Genomic DNA, 19,167 nt, shown 5'->3' with positions numbered 1-19,167 from the left:
GAGGTGGGGATTGGCTGGAGTCAGTTATAAAATAAGTCAGTCCTGGGGATGTAACGTAAAAATTAGGACCTCAGAAATATAAATTGTCCAAAAAGTAATTTATCCAATTTATAGGAAATATAGTAAATAGGTGAACATGTTAAAATGCCCCTAGAGAAAAGAATGGGCAAAATCCAGATTGTGAGCAACTCCAAAGAAAAACAACCCAGTTTTTTCAGCAAACTATAAAGGAAAGAACACAGAAATGGGGGGAGACCCTATGGATTAAAAAAGATGCAGATGACATATCAACCAATGGCAATGTGTTCAATTCAAAAAGATCCCAAAAAAGGAAAATGAATTGGGGTGTGAATGGGACAGGACTGGTTAATGGCTGTCAGAAACGGTCGACAAGTAGATCGGGGGTTTACTACACGCTCTACTTTTGCTTGTGTTTGTAATTATCCCTAATTTGTGTCAAAAAGTAAACAACATAAAATCACAATATTCTGAAACGGCTTATTATACTTTAATAAATGCTTTAATATCGCATAAACTGTTCACAGAAGATACTCAGTTAATATAAAGTATCAGTAGATGATTTCTAATCCAGTACCAAAAATAGGTGATAAAATGCAGTCCTGATACAAGTGATTAAACACAAAATGCATTTGGCTTTCAAGTAAATACCAACATTTTCAATAAGCAATAGGTCAAAGGTCATTCAACATTAAACCCTGGCTCTTAGTCTTTCCCATCAAAAATCCAACTAAAAAGCCTAAATCATCCCTGGAAACAAAACTATAAATTCTTAGAGAAAACACAAGACATTTGAAACAGCATGCTGAAGTATGCTGAGTTAAAAGCAATCCATTATGAAAACAGAATGCCATTTTAACACACCTTCTTTTCCCCTCTTTCTAGAAGAGTTGTGATATCCTCATCTGTCAGTTCACTTTCTTTAGAAGCAAAAACATGGGTGGCTCCATGACGTATCATTTGTAACATTTCTTCTTTTGCCAGCTTGTTAGACTGTTGGTCAATGAGTCGTCCTAATAAAAAAAAAATAAAACTGCTTATATAAGAATATAACATGTCCCATTATATTCCAGAGAAAGCACAGCATAATAGTGCTAATCAGACACTATTGCATCTAACCATAAGTAAACCTTTAAAATATTATACGGAAAATTAGTGAGCTTTAAAACCATTATTTTTAATGAACAACCCTATAAGTTTTTCTTTGACCAGACCTTCTACCTCAATATACATTTCCTTTTGTAAAATTCAGTTAACTCAGTAGGACAGAAACATTTTTCGCATGTTCAAACTCCAGCTTTCAGATCAAATCTCTCTATACAGAAAAGCACCCTCCAACACCAGTTTTAATTTTTTTAACTAGACATTTTATCTGCTAAGTCAGGTACTACAAAAAAAACAGGCCACTTACATTATACTGTAAGCTAGTGATGTTAAACCATCTACTATGTATATTGAGTACAAGGTTTTAAATTAGTAAGATTTAAATCTTTAGCTATTTTTTGCTTCTTTTTTCCTTCTCACTAACTCTGCAAATCTCAGTGCATTTCCATTGAAAGTAATCTCCTTTTAAGAAAATTGCATGTGTTTTTGGAGAAAAACACCTATTGAAGCTGATACATAGAAATACCTTGTTGTATAACAATTGAGTCAAGTCTCAGTTTTATCTCAGCTCTTTCTACAATCCTTTCTTCAACAGTGTTGTCAGTAATGAGACGGAACACACGTACTGGCTTCTTCTGACCAATACGATGTGCTCGATCCTAGTAGAAAGAATACTAATATAAGACATTGGGTATTCTGGATAAGATATACAGTATAGCCATCATATGCTACAAAATTCTGAAAATAAAATTAGTTCCCAATCTCGCTACACCTGCTACTTTTTAAAAGAAGATGCTGCATACAAAGAATATCTACAGACTCCTAGGAACAAAGCAATCTGCACATATTCTACAGCAGCATTAATGGAAAACTTTCAAAAGGACATCAGGTAAAGCCCCTTTAAAATGAGGACTCAAGGGAGCTGAAAACTTGTAGATTAAGTTACTGAGTAACTTTAAGCCACTAAATATAAACATCTTCCAAACCAGCAAGGATTTTTGCAAATGAGGGGCAAGGTAGTTAGCAAGCGTTGCTATGGTGACAAAAAGCAGCTTTATCTCATCATCTAGCAGTTCTTTCTGCTTACTGAGGCAATTCAGGCATCTGTAGTGGAGGGGGTCATAAAAATTAATGGGATATTAATACTCTTATGATAGCGTCCTCTAGAATCAGTCCCATGGTTTACAGTTGGTAAAAGGTGACAGGTGGTAGATTCTGATAATGTAAAAACAGATAGGGAGAGTGTTTTTAAAACACAGACGCTGCTAAAGCAAACAGGTGAAGTGAGGTAGGTAGTAGAGAGAAAAATTAAAGAAACAATGTTCAAAATAAACTTTGTGATGAATATAAAAATACTAGAGCCCAGTAAAACAGTTTCAACATAACATAATCAAAAGGAAATATAGCACCCTGTACATATTTAAAATTTCAATGTCAAATAGTGTATCTTAAAAAATCAGCTATACCTAACACTTAGGGAAATGAAGTGCAGTCATCAATAAGTTTTCCAGTTCAGTAACACTGTAACTTATTGGGCTGACTCCTACTTTATCATCACAAACAGGTAGTTCAGTACCATTCTAAAGGAATAATAATTAAGCCAAAGCATGATGATTTTAAAATGTCCCAATGCTCAAAATTTTTCAACTCTTTATTATAAAAGGAAGGACTATAACATTTCACTGCTTCCAAAGACAGCCAATTGTCCCACATTTTGGAATTTTGAATGCATAGCTATTTTGCATCTTTTTACTTCTGAAATTACATTTTTTTATCTTAAAATGTGAGTCACATTGAGGAAAAGCATAACTAGCTCAATGGATGATATGATGATGAAAGGGACGAGAAATGGCTCCCTGAAAATTAAAAACAGGGTGGAATAGTTTCTGGTGGTGTCCTTAAGTAACAAATGGTTTCCTGGAATGTTTTTCCTTGCTATCTTTTTACTTTCTCTTCCCACCTTCTGTATCAAAAAAGTTAAAATCTTACCTCTCCCAATGTAAGAACCAAGGATTTTAATATACTCAACTGTTAAGCAAAAAATATTAACTAACCTTTAACCTCCATCAAAATCCATCTTATATCTTCAGACATACCTGAAAAACTAATCTGTTTCATCACAAAAGCCAAAATTGATACACAAGCGATAAACTTGGACTTGAGGGTTTGTTTTCTTTTTCTGCAATTATCACAGCAATTCGGTTTTCTAGGATAACCTATTTTAACATTTTTAAACACTCTCCAGAATTATTACCCTTCTGTCATAAATTACCCTTGAATAACTAAGTATTCTGAGCTAAGATAAAATTTCTGATACCATTTAAGATTACTAACCATAGCTTGTAGATCAACCTGTGGATTCCAGTCTGAATCATATAGTATAACCACATCAGCACTCGCCAAGTTAATTCCGAGACCTCCAGCCCTGGTACTCAGCATAAAGATGAATTTGCTACTATTAGGAGCATTAAAGGCCTCTATTGCTTCCTTTTTTAATTGATAAAGGAGATGGAAGAAAAGGAGAAAAAAATCAAATTATATTACCAGAGTCCTTAAGACACAAACATTTTAACATGCATACTCAAAACCCCACTTTATAATATTCTTCCACCTTGAAAAATATTAAACATCTGTCTATATACTGCATTGTGTAAACTGTTGTAGAAAGTATACAACATAAGGTTCCTAATCTTTAAAAGCTTACATCAGTAGAGACAAACTTAGAATAATCACATGGTAAAATTTAACCAGAAAGGTAATAAAACATTTAAGTTATTTTAAAAGAATAGTGAAGTGTTTGAGTGGAAGCTGAAATATATTTAGGGGAGAAATGCCAGATATCTCAACTTCATTCCTATTAGTTTATCAAGGATTGATAAAGAAGGTACAGGTGAGAAGATCAACCAAAAGAGAAAAAGCTTTAGAAATGGGAACGAGGAACAAGGGGTATAAGGGAAAGATACATAGATTTATTTCCATTTGGTGAAAAGGGGTAAACAAAAAGTGATGAGGAAAATCAGAAAGGTAATCCAGGACTGGCTAAAGAGTCTTAAAAAGTAATGGTATGTTAACATCCTTACTAAATAAAGATCCCACACAAATTAATTAGAATAAACACTGAGACCCCAATAGAAAAATGAGCCCAAAAAAATGAAAATAGAACAGACAATTCACAGAACAAATACAAATGGCTAATAAACACAAGAAAAATGTTCAGTCTCACTAGTAATCAAATAAATGCAAACTAAAACAACATAATACCATTTTTTGAAGATAAAAAAATGATAATACTCAATGTTGACGAGGGGGCGGTGAGACGGGCACTCTCATACATTGCTGCTGGGAGTGTAAATTGGTACAACCTTTCTGGAAAGCAATTTGGCAATATGCATCAAGAGTCTTAAAAATGTTCATACCCTTTGACCCAGTAATTCCACTTCTAGGAATTTATCCTAAGGAAATAATCAGAGATGTGCACAAAGATTTATGTATAAGGACCTTCATTTCAGCATTATTTATAATAGCGAAAAATTGGAAACAACCTAAATGATCAACATAGAGGGATAAATTACTTCTAGTACATCCACAGGATGAAATATTATACTAAAATTATTTTTACGGTGTTTTTTTTTTAACTGGTATCAAAAAGTACTACATAATGTGAGTAAAAAATATTAGGATACTGAACTTTATAGAGAGTGTAGATAGAATAATATTAATGATATATATTATATATACATAAAAAGCTCAGCCATAAATACTTTTTCTAGTCTCCAAATTTCCTTCAGCAATCATATATTACTTTCATAATCACAAAATACAGGAAGTATTATTTTTAATGAATGGAATGGCATGGTCAAAAGTTGCAGGCAGAGGTGACCGTCACTGCCACAGTGGGTACAGCATGTAGAGGGGCAGTACAGAAAAGCAGCATGGTGTAGTGAGAGGCAATTAAGTGTAGAGGAAATAGCAAAAACCTGGGCATGAATCATAACTACCATTTAGTAGATATGTGGTGCTAAGCAAGCATTTAACCTCTCTGAGACACAGTTTCCAGTGGAGAAAATTACACCAATACTTTACTGGGCTGCTGGGAGAGTTCAATTGGAACTATAAGCTACCTAGCTTATCGTAGTTGCTTGACAAGTGTTAGTTCCTTTCCTTCTAAAGGTGAGGCGGCCAATTTAGTAAAGGTTACAGGAGCTGAGTCACAGCAGACCAGAGACTTCTTAGCTGAATTTAGCTGTAGCAATGGAGAAAGGGCAAATCTGAGAGCTATCAAGAAAGAACTGCTTGCGAACAGCTAGCACACAGAGTAAGGAATCAAATATGATCTTCCCCTTCTTATTGGGGACACAGATGAAATGATTGTGTAGAAAACGACATAATGGGAAAGTAGGGCAGCTCCAAGTAAAAACAGCTGTAGCTAAAGTCAATGCATGCAATTCAAAGTCAGTAAAGGGAGAACATTACTTTAAATTTTAAGAAACCAGAGATTTGGGGCATAACTGGATAAATTGCACATCACTCATGACAGAGAAATCAGTCAGAAATGTAAATTGGCTATTGAGGTCAGCAAAGACTTACTCTTCTGTCTTAGTATCATCTTTATTCCAGGGAGAAGGGTTATCTTGAAGGGTAATACTACATGGCCTGGCCTTCATGTGGATTAGAGAAACCCACTTCCAGGAACAAATCAGTAAAGGCCCCAAACAGCTTCAATTTACCATTTTGGAGAGAGTAAAAACCACAGAGCATGGAACAGAGTAAGTTCTGAAATGTCCCCATATTTGTAAAATGTTGTGACAATTGTTTCCCCATGATGGGTAGCAATAAATGCTTAACAATAAAAGGGACTGTGTGTCTGTTGTGGCCACTATGCTGTGCATCAGCCAGGCTTCAGTAAGGTGGCACACAAGGGATGGAGTGCCTGCCACAACTATGGGGGGAGAGGAACCCAGGGTGAGAGCCTCTGTGGCCTGAGAAGGGGCCCTAAGGCTGAGAGGAAAAAGGCTTGTGTGCAACATGATAATGTGGTATGCACTGTACTGCACAGCTAAAACTCTATTCACACCTGTTCTAGCCACTGATCCTCACAATGCTGTCAGATAAAGAGTCTACGCATGAATATTAACCTTATAATACAGTTAAAGACACTGAGGCTCAGAGAATTAAATGGCTTGCATGTACTACAAAGTGGCGGAGTAGGTACTAAAATTCAGGTCTTCTAAAACCAAGTTCGATGCGTTTTCCACTATACCATAAAATCACGATCTTTGCCCAGAGCATGAATATAGACTTAAAACAGAGGCCAAAGAGAGTCCTGAAGGATCACAGAAAAGAGAAGATAAATTAGCAAAGCCCTCCCCCCCACAAAAAGTGCTTTAAAGCATTTAAAATGCATTCGACCCAAGGCATTCGTGAGAGATAATTTAAAGAATTATTAAATTTTCCAAATCTGAGAAAGACACAGGGTGCTAGGCAGGCTGCCTCACTCTCAATAGCTAAGTGACTCATTCCTGCACGCTGTGTCTATAGTATTCCAAGATCTAAATGCGTGATAAGCACCTATAGCTGTGCAGTCCCATTTCAGTTTCATGCAATCTCTATAAAACTAGGATTATTCTCTTTACAAATTACTGTTTCCTGGGTCTTCAGGATTGCTCATAAACTGGAAAAATCTCAACTGTTAAACTTCACGAATGGCGAGGGTCTACCATAGGAGGCAAAGAAAGAAAAGATGTGACACAAAATCAGAAGTCAAAGAATAAGCTGAGAAACAGTAATCAAACAGCAGCGGTTAGATGAGGATGTAATGGTGGTGTCCATTAAATAAATGAAGATGTCTCTGAAGACCTTGGAAAGGATGATTTGTAGAGAGTTGGAGTAATGGAAGCCAAATTGACAATCTCAAAGAGAAAGAAATGGTAGTGAGAAATTCCATGCACCTAGCTACAGTGAAAAACTACCTAATGATGAAATACATTGCCTAATTGAATTCTGATATTTAAAATCTTGTTTTATATTCTCTTCCTCACCTCTCTTTCTTCATGTGGGGTTTGTCCATCCAGGCGACAATACTCATAACCACGCCACATACAATAATCCTCCAAAATGTCCAGCAAGCGGGTCATCTGGCTAAAAATGAGAACCCTTGAACCTGAAACATTTCACAAAAAAGCAAGTTATTCAACTGCTATAAAACTTGAAAGTTACAAAAATAAAATTAAATGTTATACGCAATATAAACAATAAAGCATGTGAACATGCCACTACATACACACAAACCTTCCAGGGATGCTACACAAAATCATGCATTTGTTGAGTTATGCATTTTTAAGGGCTTCAAAATCCTCCACACATATTGAGATGATCTAAAGCTTGCCTTTACTCTGTCCTGAGGATGAGTGACAGGTCCACACAACCTCTCACTGTGTTACTGCAGTAGCCTCCTAACTAGTCTCCTGCTTTTCAGTCCCATAGATACCTCAGACTGCTTCCTAGCATTCTGCTTCCAAAGGTCTCTTCCCAACATACAAATCTGATGGCGTCTCTCTCCACAGCTAAATTGTCTATGACCCCACATCCCCACTGGCCTCTTCAAAATGGCCCTAACTCCCTAAAGCATGATTTAAAAGGTCTTTTATACTTTGGCCCAACCATCTTCCCAAATTCATTAACTACCACACTACTTAAATCCCATAAACTCCACTTTACTTTCTTTCACACCTGTCTGGAGACTTTCCCAACTCCCAGTTTTTCAACCTACCACAACACTTCTCACAACGAATTGCAACTACCCCTTCTCAATACTCTACGAGTTGTTCCGCCAAGGCAGAGCTTGCTGTCTTACATATCCTAGCCTGTAGGACAATTTCTGGCAACTAGCAAATCCTGGGTATGTCAGTTGACCAAATGGCTGAGTGATCATGTGATGTGCTACCCCGATACAAGTCATTAGCATTAAGGTATTTCAGGTTCATTTAAAGATTTGCAACTCACCCTGTTCTTTGAGTTTGGCTAACAGTTTATCAAGGACTACCATTTTACCACTGTTGCTGACAATGTGCTCATCAGTGGTATAAGGTGGACCAGGTTCAGCACCATCAAATAGGTAAGGATGATTACAACACTTTCGAAGCTGCATCAAAATGTTTAAGAGTCGCATCTTGTCCATCTTGCCAGCAGAGTTTAAAACATCAATATCTTTCATCAGAATTTTTGTATACCTAAAATTTTAAACTATAATTAATCATGCTGTTAAGAAAAGTTTAATACCACCAAGAAATGTCCCTGTGGTGATCAGCTTAGATTCTCATTTAGAGATAAGCAAGATCTGATTCGAGGCCAGTGAAGATTTAAACATTTTAACTTGTACACCACCTATAAACCTGTTTTCACCTGCTTTATCCAACACTAGAAATTGCTATCAGCTGATAACTACATCTGATAATTATTCAGTAACTATAATATTTGATAGAAATTGGCATCCAACTTTTGTTTGAGCTAAAAACAAGTCACATTTCTTATACCTGACTCCATAAGTCTTTTCCTTTTTCTGATCCTGTAAACATTATCCATTATCTTTTCTAGACCTTCACCCAGACAAAAATAGACCTACATATCCACCTCAACAATATTTCATTATAATAAGTCAACCTGTACTGAGGTGAAGTGCCAGGTATCATGACAAGGATTTTATATGAATCATCTTGTTAAGTCTGTACAACTCAGAGGTATGTACTGGTATCCCCATTTTACAGATGGAAACTGTAGGGTAAGGTAAAAAGTATCAGGCTTTTCTGCCCTCCGCCATTAGGATAGATGACAGAACCCTGTGGTCATGAATGCATGCCTGATGGCGGGCACCTGGAGTAGGGTGTGGGCATATGTAGATGGGATTCACCTGGGCTAAGACTGGGCTTTTAAGTGCGGCGTCACGGGGACGCCAGCAGAAGCAGAGAAGCCAAGAGAGAGGGAGAGAGAAGGCCCGAGAGCCCAGAAAGAGTGAAGACTTGCTGGGGGCTGGGAGGCCTGCCAGCCTCCTGGCCCCCCAGCACCCCTACCTGCCATGTACCCAGTAAATCCCAATAAAAGCCTGCAAAAGCCACTGAGGACCCTGACTCCTCCTTTACCCGGTCTGCTGGATCAGAAAACCTGCGCAGTGTCATTCCTGCCCTTACAGAAATTCAGGCACCTAAGAGAAGTGAAACAATGTACTCAAGGCCACAGGAAGTGACAAAGCCAGGTTTCGATCTTATGTCTGAGTCAAAAAAAAAAAAAAATACACTCTTCATCAGTACTCTATACTGGCCTCAAAAGTAAAGAAGTCATACATGATCTAATTTTATTTACAGAAGCAACATTTTGCTTCTCTTAGCAGCATTATCACACTATTAAAATGTCTAATTTATCATTCCTTGTGACTGTCCTTGTCAATTTCTTGCCTTGTTTGTATCTACCAAACAAATTCCAGCTTTTGTTTTTATAATATCCACCATCACAGATATTTTCATCCATCTTATTACTACTTATTATTTGGTTATGACTACTTCACTGTCAAATATGCCAGTAGCACTGTCCCCTTTAACCTTGATATCATTCTCAGAGACTAAGCATTATTAACCCCATTTTATAAAAGAAGCAGAGGTTTTTTAACTTGCCAAGGTATTAAGAGATAAAGCACAGGATGCAAATGCAGGTCCACTAACCTTTCCAAGGGTTAGATAAAATATTCATCAATTTTATATTAAAATATTTGAACAACATAGTTTGCCATTTAACCATAAAATGTAATTTATGAACTAAAGTTATTACATAAATGTAATAACTGAACCACTACAATGCTAATTTTAATAAATTCTTATACATAAAGAAATTCTATCGGAAACAAAACAGCTCACCATTCTCGCTGCATTTTACTTAGTCCCAAGTAAATCTTTATTTCCTTTTTAGGTGGCAGGCTCTTCTCTACATCAGTTTTTATACGACGTAGCAAAAATGGTTTTAAGACCTAAAAAGTAATAGTGTTTAAAAAGTTCTCAAAATATTTAATATTATAAACCATATATTTCATTGACAGCAACTTTATGTGAAATTGACTTCCTACTATGTAATCTGGAAAATAGTGACACAGATTGCTAACTTTCTCAGTAAAAACAGAACCAAGTAAGACCCTCTAGAAAGTCAGAAAAGGGGGTCTAAATTTTACAGTCATGATTTAAAGGTTTAAAGCACACTAAAAATGACTGTCAGGTGATTGACTATCAACTAAAAAAACCAAAGGGGGAAGAAAAAAATAAAGCTGTCGTGATACAAGATTTTCAAACTTTAAAAGAAATCTGAAATCAGAGTATGGATCAGTCTCTACTTGAAATAAAAATGCAAGCCACTTCAAAATGGCTAAATATATGAATGAGGAAAAAATGGTTCAATGTTAAGGAATGGATGAATACAGAAAAAACTGGAATAACCAGCATATACCTTTAGAAGACAGACTCTATCTCGAGAAAATGACAGTGTTACTGTCTACAGAGTACCCGCCATGTGTCAAACATTGCACTATGAACTTCACATAGTGTATTGAATCCCAACTAAAAATCTTTGAAAGAAATATGATTATTTTAATTTTAGTGACATCAACAAAGCCACTTTGCTAGTAAATGGTAGAAATGAATTCAAACTCAAATCAAGCTGATTCTACAATCAGCTCATTCCCAGTTTGCCTGTTGTGAGTCTTCGAAAGTTCCTTAACTTTTTTCTGAGACTGTTTCCTCATTCATTCCTCTAAAAAATATGTACTGATGTGCAGTGTTATTTACAATAGCTAAGCTATACAAGCAATCTGAGTGCAGGATAAAGTCAATGTGGTCTGTCTACACAATGGAACATGATTCAGCTTTAAGCAAAGATGAAATGTTGCCATTCATAACAAAATGGAAGGAACCCTAGTTTAAAAATGCTCAGCATATAGATGTACCATAAATACATATATTTTAAAAGATATATATGTAATTTTAAAATTAAGCTCACCTCTTACTTCCCAAGTAATGACTTCATTTTAAGCATGACTTTAGACTCTAATCTCTTTTTTGTTTCCATAGCCTTGTCTGATTTCACCTGACCTTTTCCCCTTCCTCCCTCACCTTTACCTTCTGAAACCTGAGTTTGGCTATCAGTGTCTGCTGGTTTATAATTATTTTACTGTCACTTCATCCACTGTGTTTCCATTTGATACTCATATGTGTGAACTTGTTCTATATTTGTCTTTGTCTTTCTGGCTTGGCCTTGCACCATCCCCTCAGATTCCTTCCATTTTGTTATAAACGGCAACATTTCATCTTTGGGTAGTACTAAAGAGCTTCATCCCAGTAGACATCAGTAGACTGTGGCTATCATGGTTAGAGGTCTGTGGGTACTAAGGAAAAGATAAGAGTAAGAGAAGACACAGTCTCTGCTTTGGGTCTCCTAAACTTGTCTAAGAGATAGGTTTTTTTAATATTTTATTTTATATAATTCTTACACCATTTTTCATTTTTGCACAATGTATGCATTTTCATTTTGGTTATATTCCCCATACAATTGCACCCCCCCCTTATTTTGACCCTAATCCTTCCTCTCCCTGCCACCACCCCCCCCCCACAGTGTGTCTCTGGTTTATAGTTGCTTGTTGATTTTGATTTTTATTTTATATTAATTAGTCTTTTTCCTGGTCCCTTATTTAGGTTTTCTGAATTCCTGCTATGAGTGAGACCATCCGGTATTTTTCTTTTTCTTTCTGGCTTATTTCGCTGAGCACGAGCCCTTCCAGCTCCATCCATGTTGCTGCAAATTGCATGAGTTTATCTTTTTTGATTGCTGAGTAATATTCCATTGTGTGTATATATACCACATCTTTTTGATCCAGTCATCTTTTTGGGGGCATTTGGGTTGATTCCATAGCTTACTTATTGTAAATAGTGCTGCTATAAACATAGGGGTGCAGGTGCCCTTTGGAATTAATGTTTCTATGTCATTTAGGTAAATACCTAGGAGTGGAATTGCTAGATCATATGGAAGCTCTATCTTTAGCAGGTTGAGGAATCTCCACACAGCTTTCCATAGAGTGGTTGGACCAGTTTGCACTCCCACCAGCAGTGCAGGAAGTTCCTTTTTTTCCACATCCTCGCCAACATTTGTTGTTGCTAGTTCTTTTAATATGTGTCATTCTCACTGGGGTGAGATGGTATCTCATGGTAGTTTTGATTTGCATTTCACTGATTACAAGTGATGTTGAACATTTTTTCAAATGCCTGTTAGCCATCTGCATTTTCTCTTTGGAGAAGTTTCTTTTTAGCTCTTCTGCCCATTTTTTGACCGGATTATTTTCTTTGTTTTGTTGGTAGTCTTAAGAGTTAAAACTGCCAGAGAGACATTTAGGCAGAAGGTCTCAGAAGGCAATCGGATATGTTTAAGTCTAGAGCTTGGAAGAGAATTACAGAGAGATAAATTGTTCCATTACGAGCATGCAGGTAGGAGCTGAAACCATGGGAATAGATTCCTAGTGAGAGCATGCATGAAAAAGAAAGTCAAAGACAAAGACTGCTGAATACTAAACTTTCAGAAACAGACAGATAAAGTCCATAGAGGGAACTGATAGACAGTCAAAGAGGTAAGAGGAAAAACATCCTGTACCCCATAAAACAAGCAGGAAAGAATCTCAAGAAGGAATGGTTAGAGGTGCTAAATAGTGCAGAGAAGCCAAGACATTGGCCAAAAGGTGTACTCAGAATTCAGCAATTGAAAAATCACTGAAGGCCTTCCAAGGTAAATTTCAGTTATTTGGAATGGATAAAAGCCAGTGGTCAACAGATTCAAGAGTAGACAGGACATTATGTAGCAGAGATGGAAAGGATAAACTGCTCTTTAAAGGTGAGCTATCAGAGGAAGAAAAGAGAATCACAATGTTTGAGGAATAAAAAAGAAGTCTGTGGTCACCATGAGTGAGTGAGCAAGGGAAGAATAGGTAGGAGGGTATGGAGCAAGAGGTGACCAGGTCCGGTTGGGACTTTTGACCGTCATTAGGAGTGTTTTTTACTCTAAGTGAAGAGTCACTGCGGGGTTTGAGGAAATGAGAGACACAACCTGACATATGTGTTAATAAAATAATCATTCTGATCAAGCAAAAAAGAAAAAAAGAGACTCACAACTAGAATGAGACACAATGTTGAGGAAGTACCATGTGTGAGTATAGGTTGCGCTATAATAAGGGAGATACTGACCATGTTTACACATTAAGGGAAAAGAGCCAAGGGCCTCCCCGATGGCGCAGCAGTTGAGCGCTGGGTTGCGAAGCTGCCCACAGCCTCTGCAGCGCCGGTTCGATCCCCGGCTGCTCCCCGGCCACCGGAGGAGGGTCCCACATGGCGCTCAGACCTCTCCTGCCACCCGCTGCTCCCCTCAGCAGTGTACTTCGGTCCTTCTGCCTGCTCTGCTCCCCCCTCTGTCTCTGGTGAATTCTCTCACCCTCCCGCGCTTCTGACTGTACCCAGTGCTTGTATAAATAAATAAAATAAATAAATAAATCTTTAATTAAAAAAAGGGGGGGGAAAGAGCCAATATGGGGCCTTCCCTGGTGGCACAGTGGTTAAGCACTGGGCTGCGAAGCTGCCCGCAGCCTCTGCAGCTCTGCAGTGCCAGTTCGATCCCCGGCCACCGGCAAGGGTCCCACATGGCCTGACAGACCTCTCCTGCCGCCCGCTGCTCCCCTCAGCAGTGTACTTCGTCAGTCTGCCTGTTCTGTTCCCCACTCTGGCTCTGGTGAATTCTCCACCCTCCTGCACTTCTGACTGTGCCCAGTGCTTGTATAAATAAATAAATAAATCTTTAAAAAAAAACAAAAAAGAGCCAATATGGAAGGACACGTGAAAGAATTATTCAATAAAAAGGAAATGTGCACAAGGAAAAAGGAAGAAATGAGATCCGGGGTTCACACTGGCAGAATTAGTCACTGACCAGAAAAAGCACACCTCTCCCACTCAGAGAGAAAGAGTGACACAGATGCAGAGACCCATGGAGGATGGCTAACCTCGAATTAGTTCATGGGAAATGACATCTGTTTTCTGTTTGAGAAAGGAATGACTCTACCTGCTGACAGAGGAGGAGGACAGGGATCCCTGGAATAGGAGGCTTGGGGAAGATGGGGAAAGCCTGACACAGCTCCGGTAGGACATGGGAAAGAATGCTATAGAACCCCACCTGAAGGATGCCCAGCATCATCAAATCCCAGTTTATGTTACAAACCATGAAATTACAAGTGGTGAAACCCTGGGCAGCTGGATCATCCTCTATAGAAGTGTTGCACAGTCTAGTATAAAGCAGGGCACTGTTCAAGCAAGTAGCAGAAGAGTGTTGAAATCCAGCAGAGACACAGTTCCATTATTCCAATGTAGCATTTCAGGACAAAAGGCGGGCAAGAGAGGAAGGGAGTTTGGGATTACTGGCTAAAGAATGGGTCCAGAGATACAAAATGAGCTCACTGCCAGATAGAGAAAAAAGTAACAACAGAAATGAGCTAAAGGATGGGGAGGGAAAGCAAGGGCTCAAGGATGGGAGATCGCTGTAAAGTTTAACATAATCAGTGTGAGAGGAGTAACATGAATGGAAGAGCTAGAAGGATATAAGAGGCTGTTATCAAAGAATGGAAAGCTGGTGGCCCATGAATGTGAGAGTCACCTTGTAATGAGTAGATGACAGAAAAGAGTGGGTGGACAGGCAAGATTACTTGAGCCTCAAAGGAAGAGTTCTCTCCATGACTATGGGGAACAGAGTCCTAGAAGTGGTGCTGGGGAACCAGGAGAATATAGATGCCATCTGGAAAATCTGTGGGCTGAGAAAGTGAACAGCCTGTATGGGAGAGGACTGCATTATCCACGGGGGACACCCAAGGCAAAGACACTGTTTCACACAGAGGCTGAGGCTACAGGGGGGTTTGTTTCCCAAAGAGGCTGGCAGGAAGGTTGGAAGGGAGAAGCACGAAGACTGAGCCAAAAGACACATCCACAAGCCCACACAGATTTCAGGGCAGTTTTCTGGCTCAGTTCTATACATTTAACCACGAAATTTTCTTGCCCATTACTTACCGCATGAAGTCTTTCCACAAGTTTTTGATCACCGAGACAATTTTTAGTGTCAAACCAAGAATCGAAGTCCTGTGAAGGGGTGAAAGAAAATTCCATAATAAGTGCAGTTTTTTAAATGAATGTGGTATTCTACAAATTCTTACAGAATTGATACAGTAACCATCTATTTTATTTATCTATCTATTTATTTATGCTACATTTCAACATGGCAGGTTTATTAGGAAAAAGAGAAAGAATAAAAAGAGAGGCTCCCGCACAGGCACAAATGGGCAGTCTTGGAGGAGAGCTGCCATAATAATCTATTTTAAGAGCACTTTTAAACATGTTACCTGTGATGGTCGGAATTATTTACTTGTGAAAATAAATAAAATACTGGGGTAAGTGACAAAATTTAAATCCCAGTATACAAAACTCCCTTAGTGGTTTTTCCTAAAGGGCTTTCCTTAGACGTGCCCCAGACCACATTAGCATCATATGCAATTAGGAGGAATGAGAGTAAGAATGTAAAATGAAAGACTTATAATGCTAATAAAAACGTTAATCAAAGAGTCAGAATGAACAAAAGGAAGATAAGGTGTACAAATCAATGGAGAACTGAACTTGGTACTTTCTATTATCAATTAATATCAGTAATGAGGAAAATCAAGCTCCGAAGTCCTTGAATCATTCGATTCAGTTTGCAGTACTAGCATAATCTTACATTAATAAGAACAACAATATAAATGATACATTCACAAAATGCAGTTCTTATACACATTATGAGCTCTTTAGCATCACCAAGTGTAAATGCCTACAATAGTCAAAGATCATTTTAAAGATTCCCCCACACACAAGCTCAATGGATACAAAATGTTTCAAGCCCTTCTGACTTCAAGAAACGGCAACAGTGAAGAAGAGATTCTGAACTAGCCAATCTTTTATCAAAAGTTATGGTAGCAAAGTGATCTGAACAAAGGTTTAAGAGGCAGGATAATCTCAAAGAAAAGAAACATTATTTCTCTTGATGTTCCCGTTTGGAAAATTCGTACTTGAGTTCATTCCCCAGAAAGTAAAGACACAGATTTAAAAATTGCATATGAAAAGGAACTATACATTTCCCTCTATGTTCTTTTTTGAAAATAGATGTCTGGGCACATAGTAAAAGTATACTTAAGACATGGCTTCAACTTACATCTGCAGAATTAAAGACATCAGGCAATAAAAAGTTGAGCAATGCCCAGAGTTCGTGCAGGTTGTTCTGCAAAGGTGTTCCAGTTAACAGCAAGCGGTTAGTGGACTTGAACTCACGAACAATCTCTGAAAGCTAGAAAAAGAAGTTATGCTAACACTCTTTTATTTATTACAATGCTCAACATTCAGCTTTCTCCAACAATACATTTACTGAATAAAATACAACTTAAAACTTAATTTTCCATGGAAGAATATCCTAATTCAGATGCCATGGCTGTAGTGAGACACAACTGAACAAAATATTTTAGGCATGTCTACACTTACAAGAATGCAGATCACACTCATACCTGAGGCCCCTCCCCCATTTAAAAGTGTATTGTCTCTACTTAGGGTACACAAAAAACATCAGAATGTCTCCATGGAATCCAGGCTAATCACTTCACACAATAATATTTCCTCCTTCCCACCAATCACCTTCATCTATATCCCTAGCCAAATTCTATCTTGGCCTGGTCACTGAATTAAAGCACCGAAGTCAAGCCTGTTCTTGATATCTTACATTAACTTTAATAAGACCACAAAAATTAAGGCACGAAAGCATAAAAGAACAAAAATTTTATCAATAAAAGTGCACATTTTTAGAATGCTCTTAAATAATTATTCTCTAACATGCGTCCTCTTATCAGGTATTAGTTGCAATTTGAAATAAGTATGATCCACCTGGTTTTGCTCCAGTTCTGTCCCTGTTTCTCCCAAAGTAGCCCAGTGATCCAAAGAGAGGTTCATCATAATAACTGAAGCTTTTCCTACTGTTAATGGAGTTGAATGGTAAGAAATACTGATATTTTTCCAGGTTAACACTATACTCTAATTCACACAAGTCATATAATTCCAGTAAATGCTTCTTTCCAATCCATCCACACATCAGGTAGCTCCTCAATAAAAACTAAGCCAATGCAAATGATATTTTACACTGAATACTACCAAAATATTCAAATACGTAGCACAACAGTTAAGCTGCAACAGGGACTATAACAAATGAATGCAATTGTCTTTACATTAAAAACTGTGCCAAATTTTCATTTGTCTTGTCTTCAATAATTTAATCTCTAAAACCATTTTTTAAAACTGGTTTTCATTCACATTCCATAAGTAAAATCAAAATCTTCCAACACTTTTTTATTTTGAATACAGAGTAGCAGACACAGTAGTTAGAAGAAAACTTGAAGATATTACTAACTGGCTTACCTTAGATTTCTCATTCTTGATTCGGTGAGCCTCATCAATGACTAAGTATCGCCAATGAAACTTTTTGAATACAGATTTTTCTTTAATTACCATCTCATAAGAAGTAACACAAACATCCCACTCTCCTGGCATCATTTCATCACGAATGAAAGCAGCCTAATGCAAAATATATTTTCTTATATTAGAATGTGTTAACAAGATGATCACAGGATTAAAGCATGAAGAAAATATGCTTTAGAAAGAATTCTAAGAGACAGAAATCCACTTGGTTTCATCCATTGTACAGATAGGAAAACTGAGGCTCAAAGATACCTTTGTAGGGACTCGCTGGTGGTGCAGGGGTTAAAGTCTCAGTGCTCTCAAGCTGTGCCAACCACAGGGATCACTTGAGTTCAATCCCTGGCAGGGAGCTAATAACCCACATGGTACAGTAGACCTCTCCTGTCTGCCCGCTGCTCCCCTTAGCAGTGTATTTCAGTCGATCTGCCTGTTCTGCTCCCCACTATGTCTCTGGTGAATCCTCTCACTTCCCCACCTCTGGCCTGTACCCCAGTTCTTATATGCATAAATAAATAAAATAAATCTTTTTTAAAAAGGTACCCCTGTTGGGTATTTGGATGACACTGCTATGAGGCTCAGAATATGATTTTATAAAGAGGTCTTAAGTCTATCATAGTCCAAGAGGATCATTTTTAACTTGTGAGAACTGAATTCCAGATGTTATGGGTCAAAATAAAACCCAAAAGTTAACAGGGAGCAGCAAAATGTAAACTGAGAAGGGGTTGAGTAGCACTATAAATATGAAATTATGGTGCATAAATAAAATTAACTGTTTACTGAAAAGTTTTTATTTCATAAATTCGTAGTTCTGCACCATACTGTGGACTCATTCAACTAACATTCAGAGTGCCTGCAATTTCAGTCCAGGATTGCCTGGGCTGAAGTAAAGGACAGAAAAAAAAGGTCTTAGTAGAGTCCGATTACACCCTGGGAAGTGGTTATATTTAAAAAGTTAATTAAAACATTAGAGAACTGGAGACAAAATGAAGAGAACCAGGGTGCCGAACTCCATTTGTCCTGCAAAACCTTAACCTTGTTTGATTTTGGGAAACATTCAGTTAAATGGGTCCTCCTACTGTTTCCTGGAACACAGACACATTTCAGTTTAAATCAGCTCTGCTTTGAAATTTATGTAACTACTTGATAGATTTTAGAGTTAAATACCTTCACAGAACACTAGAGATCAGATAATCCAAAAGTCTCATTTTGTAGTTGAGAAAATTAAAGCCATTTGAGGTTCACTCAACATGACACAACTCAGCAGCAAAACCACAAGTAAAACCACAACTACTTCCATGCCCATTGTCTTTGATCCCTCCAGCACACAAAAGAAGGGTTTGCAAAACTAGGTCTGGGAGTCACCCCTCTATATGCCTTAGTCCTACATTAGCATCAGACATGATCAAGAGTATCTCTAATAATTTCCCAACTCAACTAAAATACCTAC

At 37.7% G+C, this 19,167-nt stretch overlaps 1 protein-coding gene across 7 annotated transcripts in view; it reads right to left on the bottom strand.

The window, feature by feature from the left end:
- The window catches only part of SMARCA1 (SWI/SNF related, matrix associated, actin dependent regulator of chromatin, subfamily a, member 1), a 67,429-nt gene that overhangs the window by 35,381 nt on the left and 12,881 nt on the right, over positions 1–19,167 (bottom strand). For 4 of the 7 annotated variants that reach the window (XM_037511973.2, XM_037511969.2, XM_037511972.2 and 1 more), the window contains exons 7-16: positions 17,661–17,816; positions 16,414–16,545; positions 15,243–15,311; positions 10,026–10,135; positions 8,125–8,351; positions 7,161–7,282; positions 4,539–4,574; positions 3,457–3,609; positions 1,649–1,781; positions 883–1,031 (exon numbers count right to left, since the gene is read on the bottom strand). In XM_037511973.2, the coding sequence (XP_037367870.1) occupies positions 883–1,031; positions 1,649–1,781; positions 3,457–3,609; positions 4,539–4,574; positions 7,161–7,282; positions 8,125–8,351; positions 10,026–10,135; positions 15,243–15,311; positions 16,414–16,545; positions 17,661–17,816 (1,287 nt within the window). The remainder of the gene's footprint in view (positions 1–882; positions 1,032–1,648; positions 1,782–3,456; positions 3,610–4,538; positions 4,575–7,160; positions 7,283–8,124; positions 8,352–10,025; positions 10,136–15,242; positions 15,312–16,413; positions 16,546–17,660; positions 17,817–19,167) is intronic. The other 3 variants (XM_037511978.2, XM_037511970.2, XM_037511977.2) reach the window with 1 other exon arrangement.

The sequence above is a fragment of the Talpa occidentalis genome, unplaced genomic scaffold (assembly GCF_014898055.3).
Source record: "Talpa occidentalis isolate TD23 unplaced genomic scaffold, MPIMG_talOcc4v2.1 talOcc4.15, whole genome shotgun sequence".
NCBI lineage: Eukaryota > Metazoa > Chordata > Mammalia > Eulipotyphla > Talpidae > Talpa > Talpa occidentalis.
Note: the sequence above shows the minus strand (reverse complement) of the source record. Positions and strands in the feature narration are given on the sequence as shown.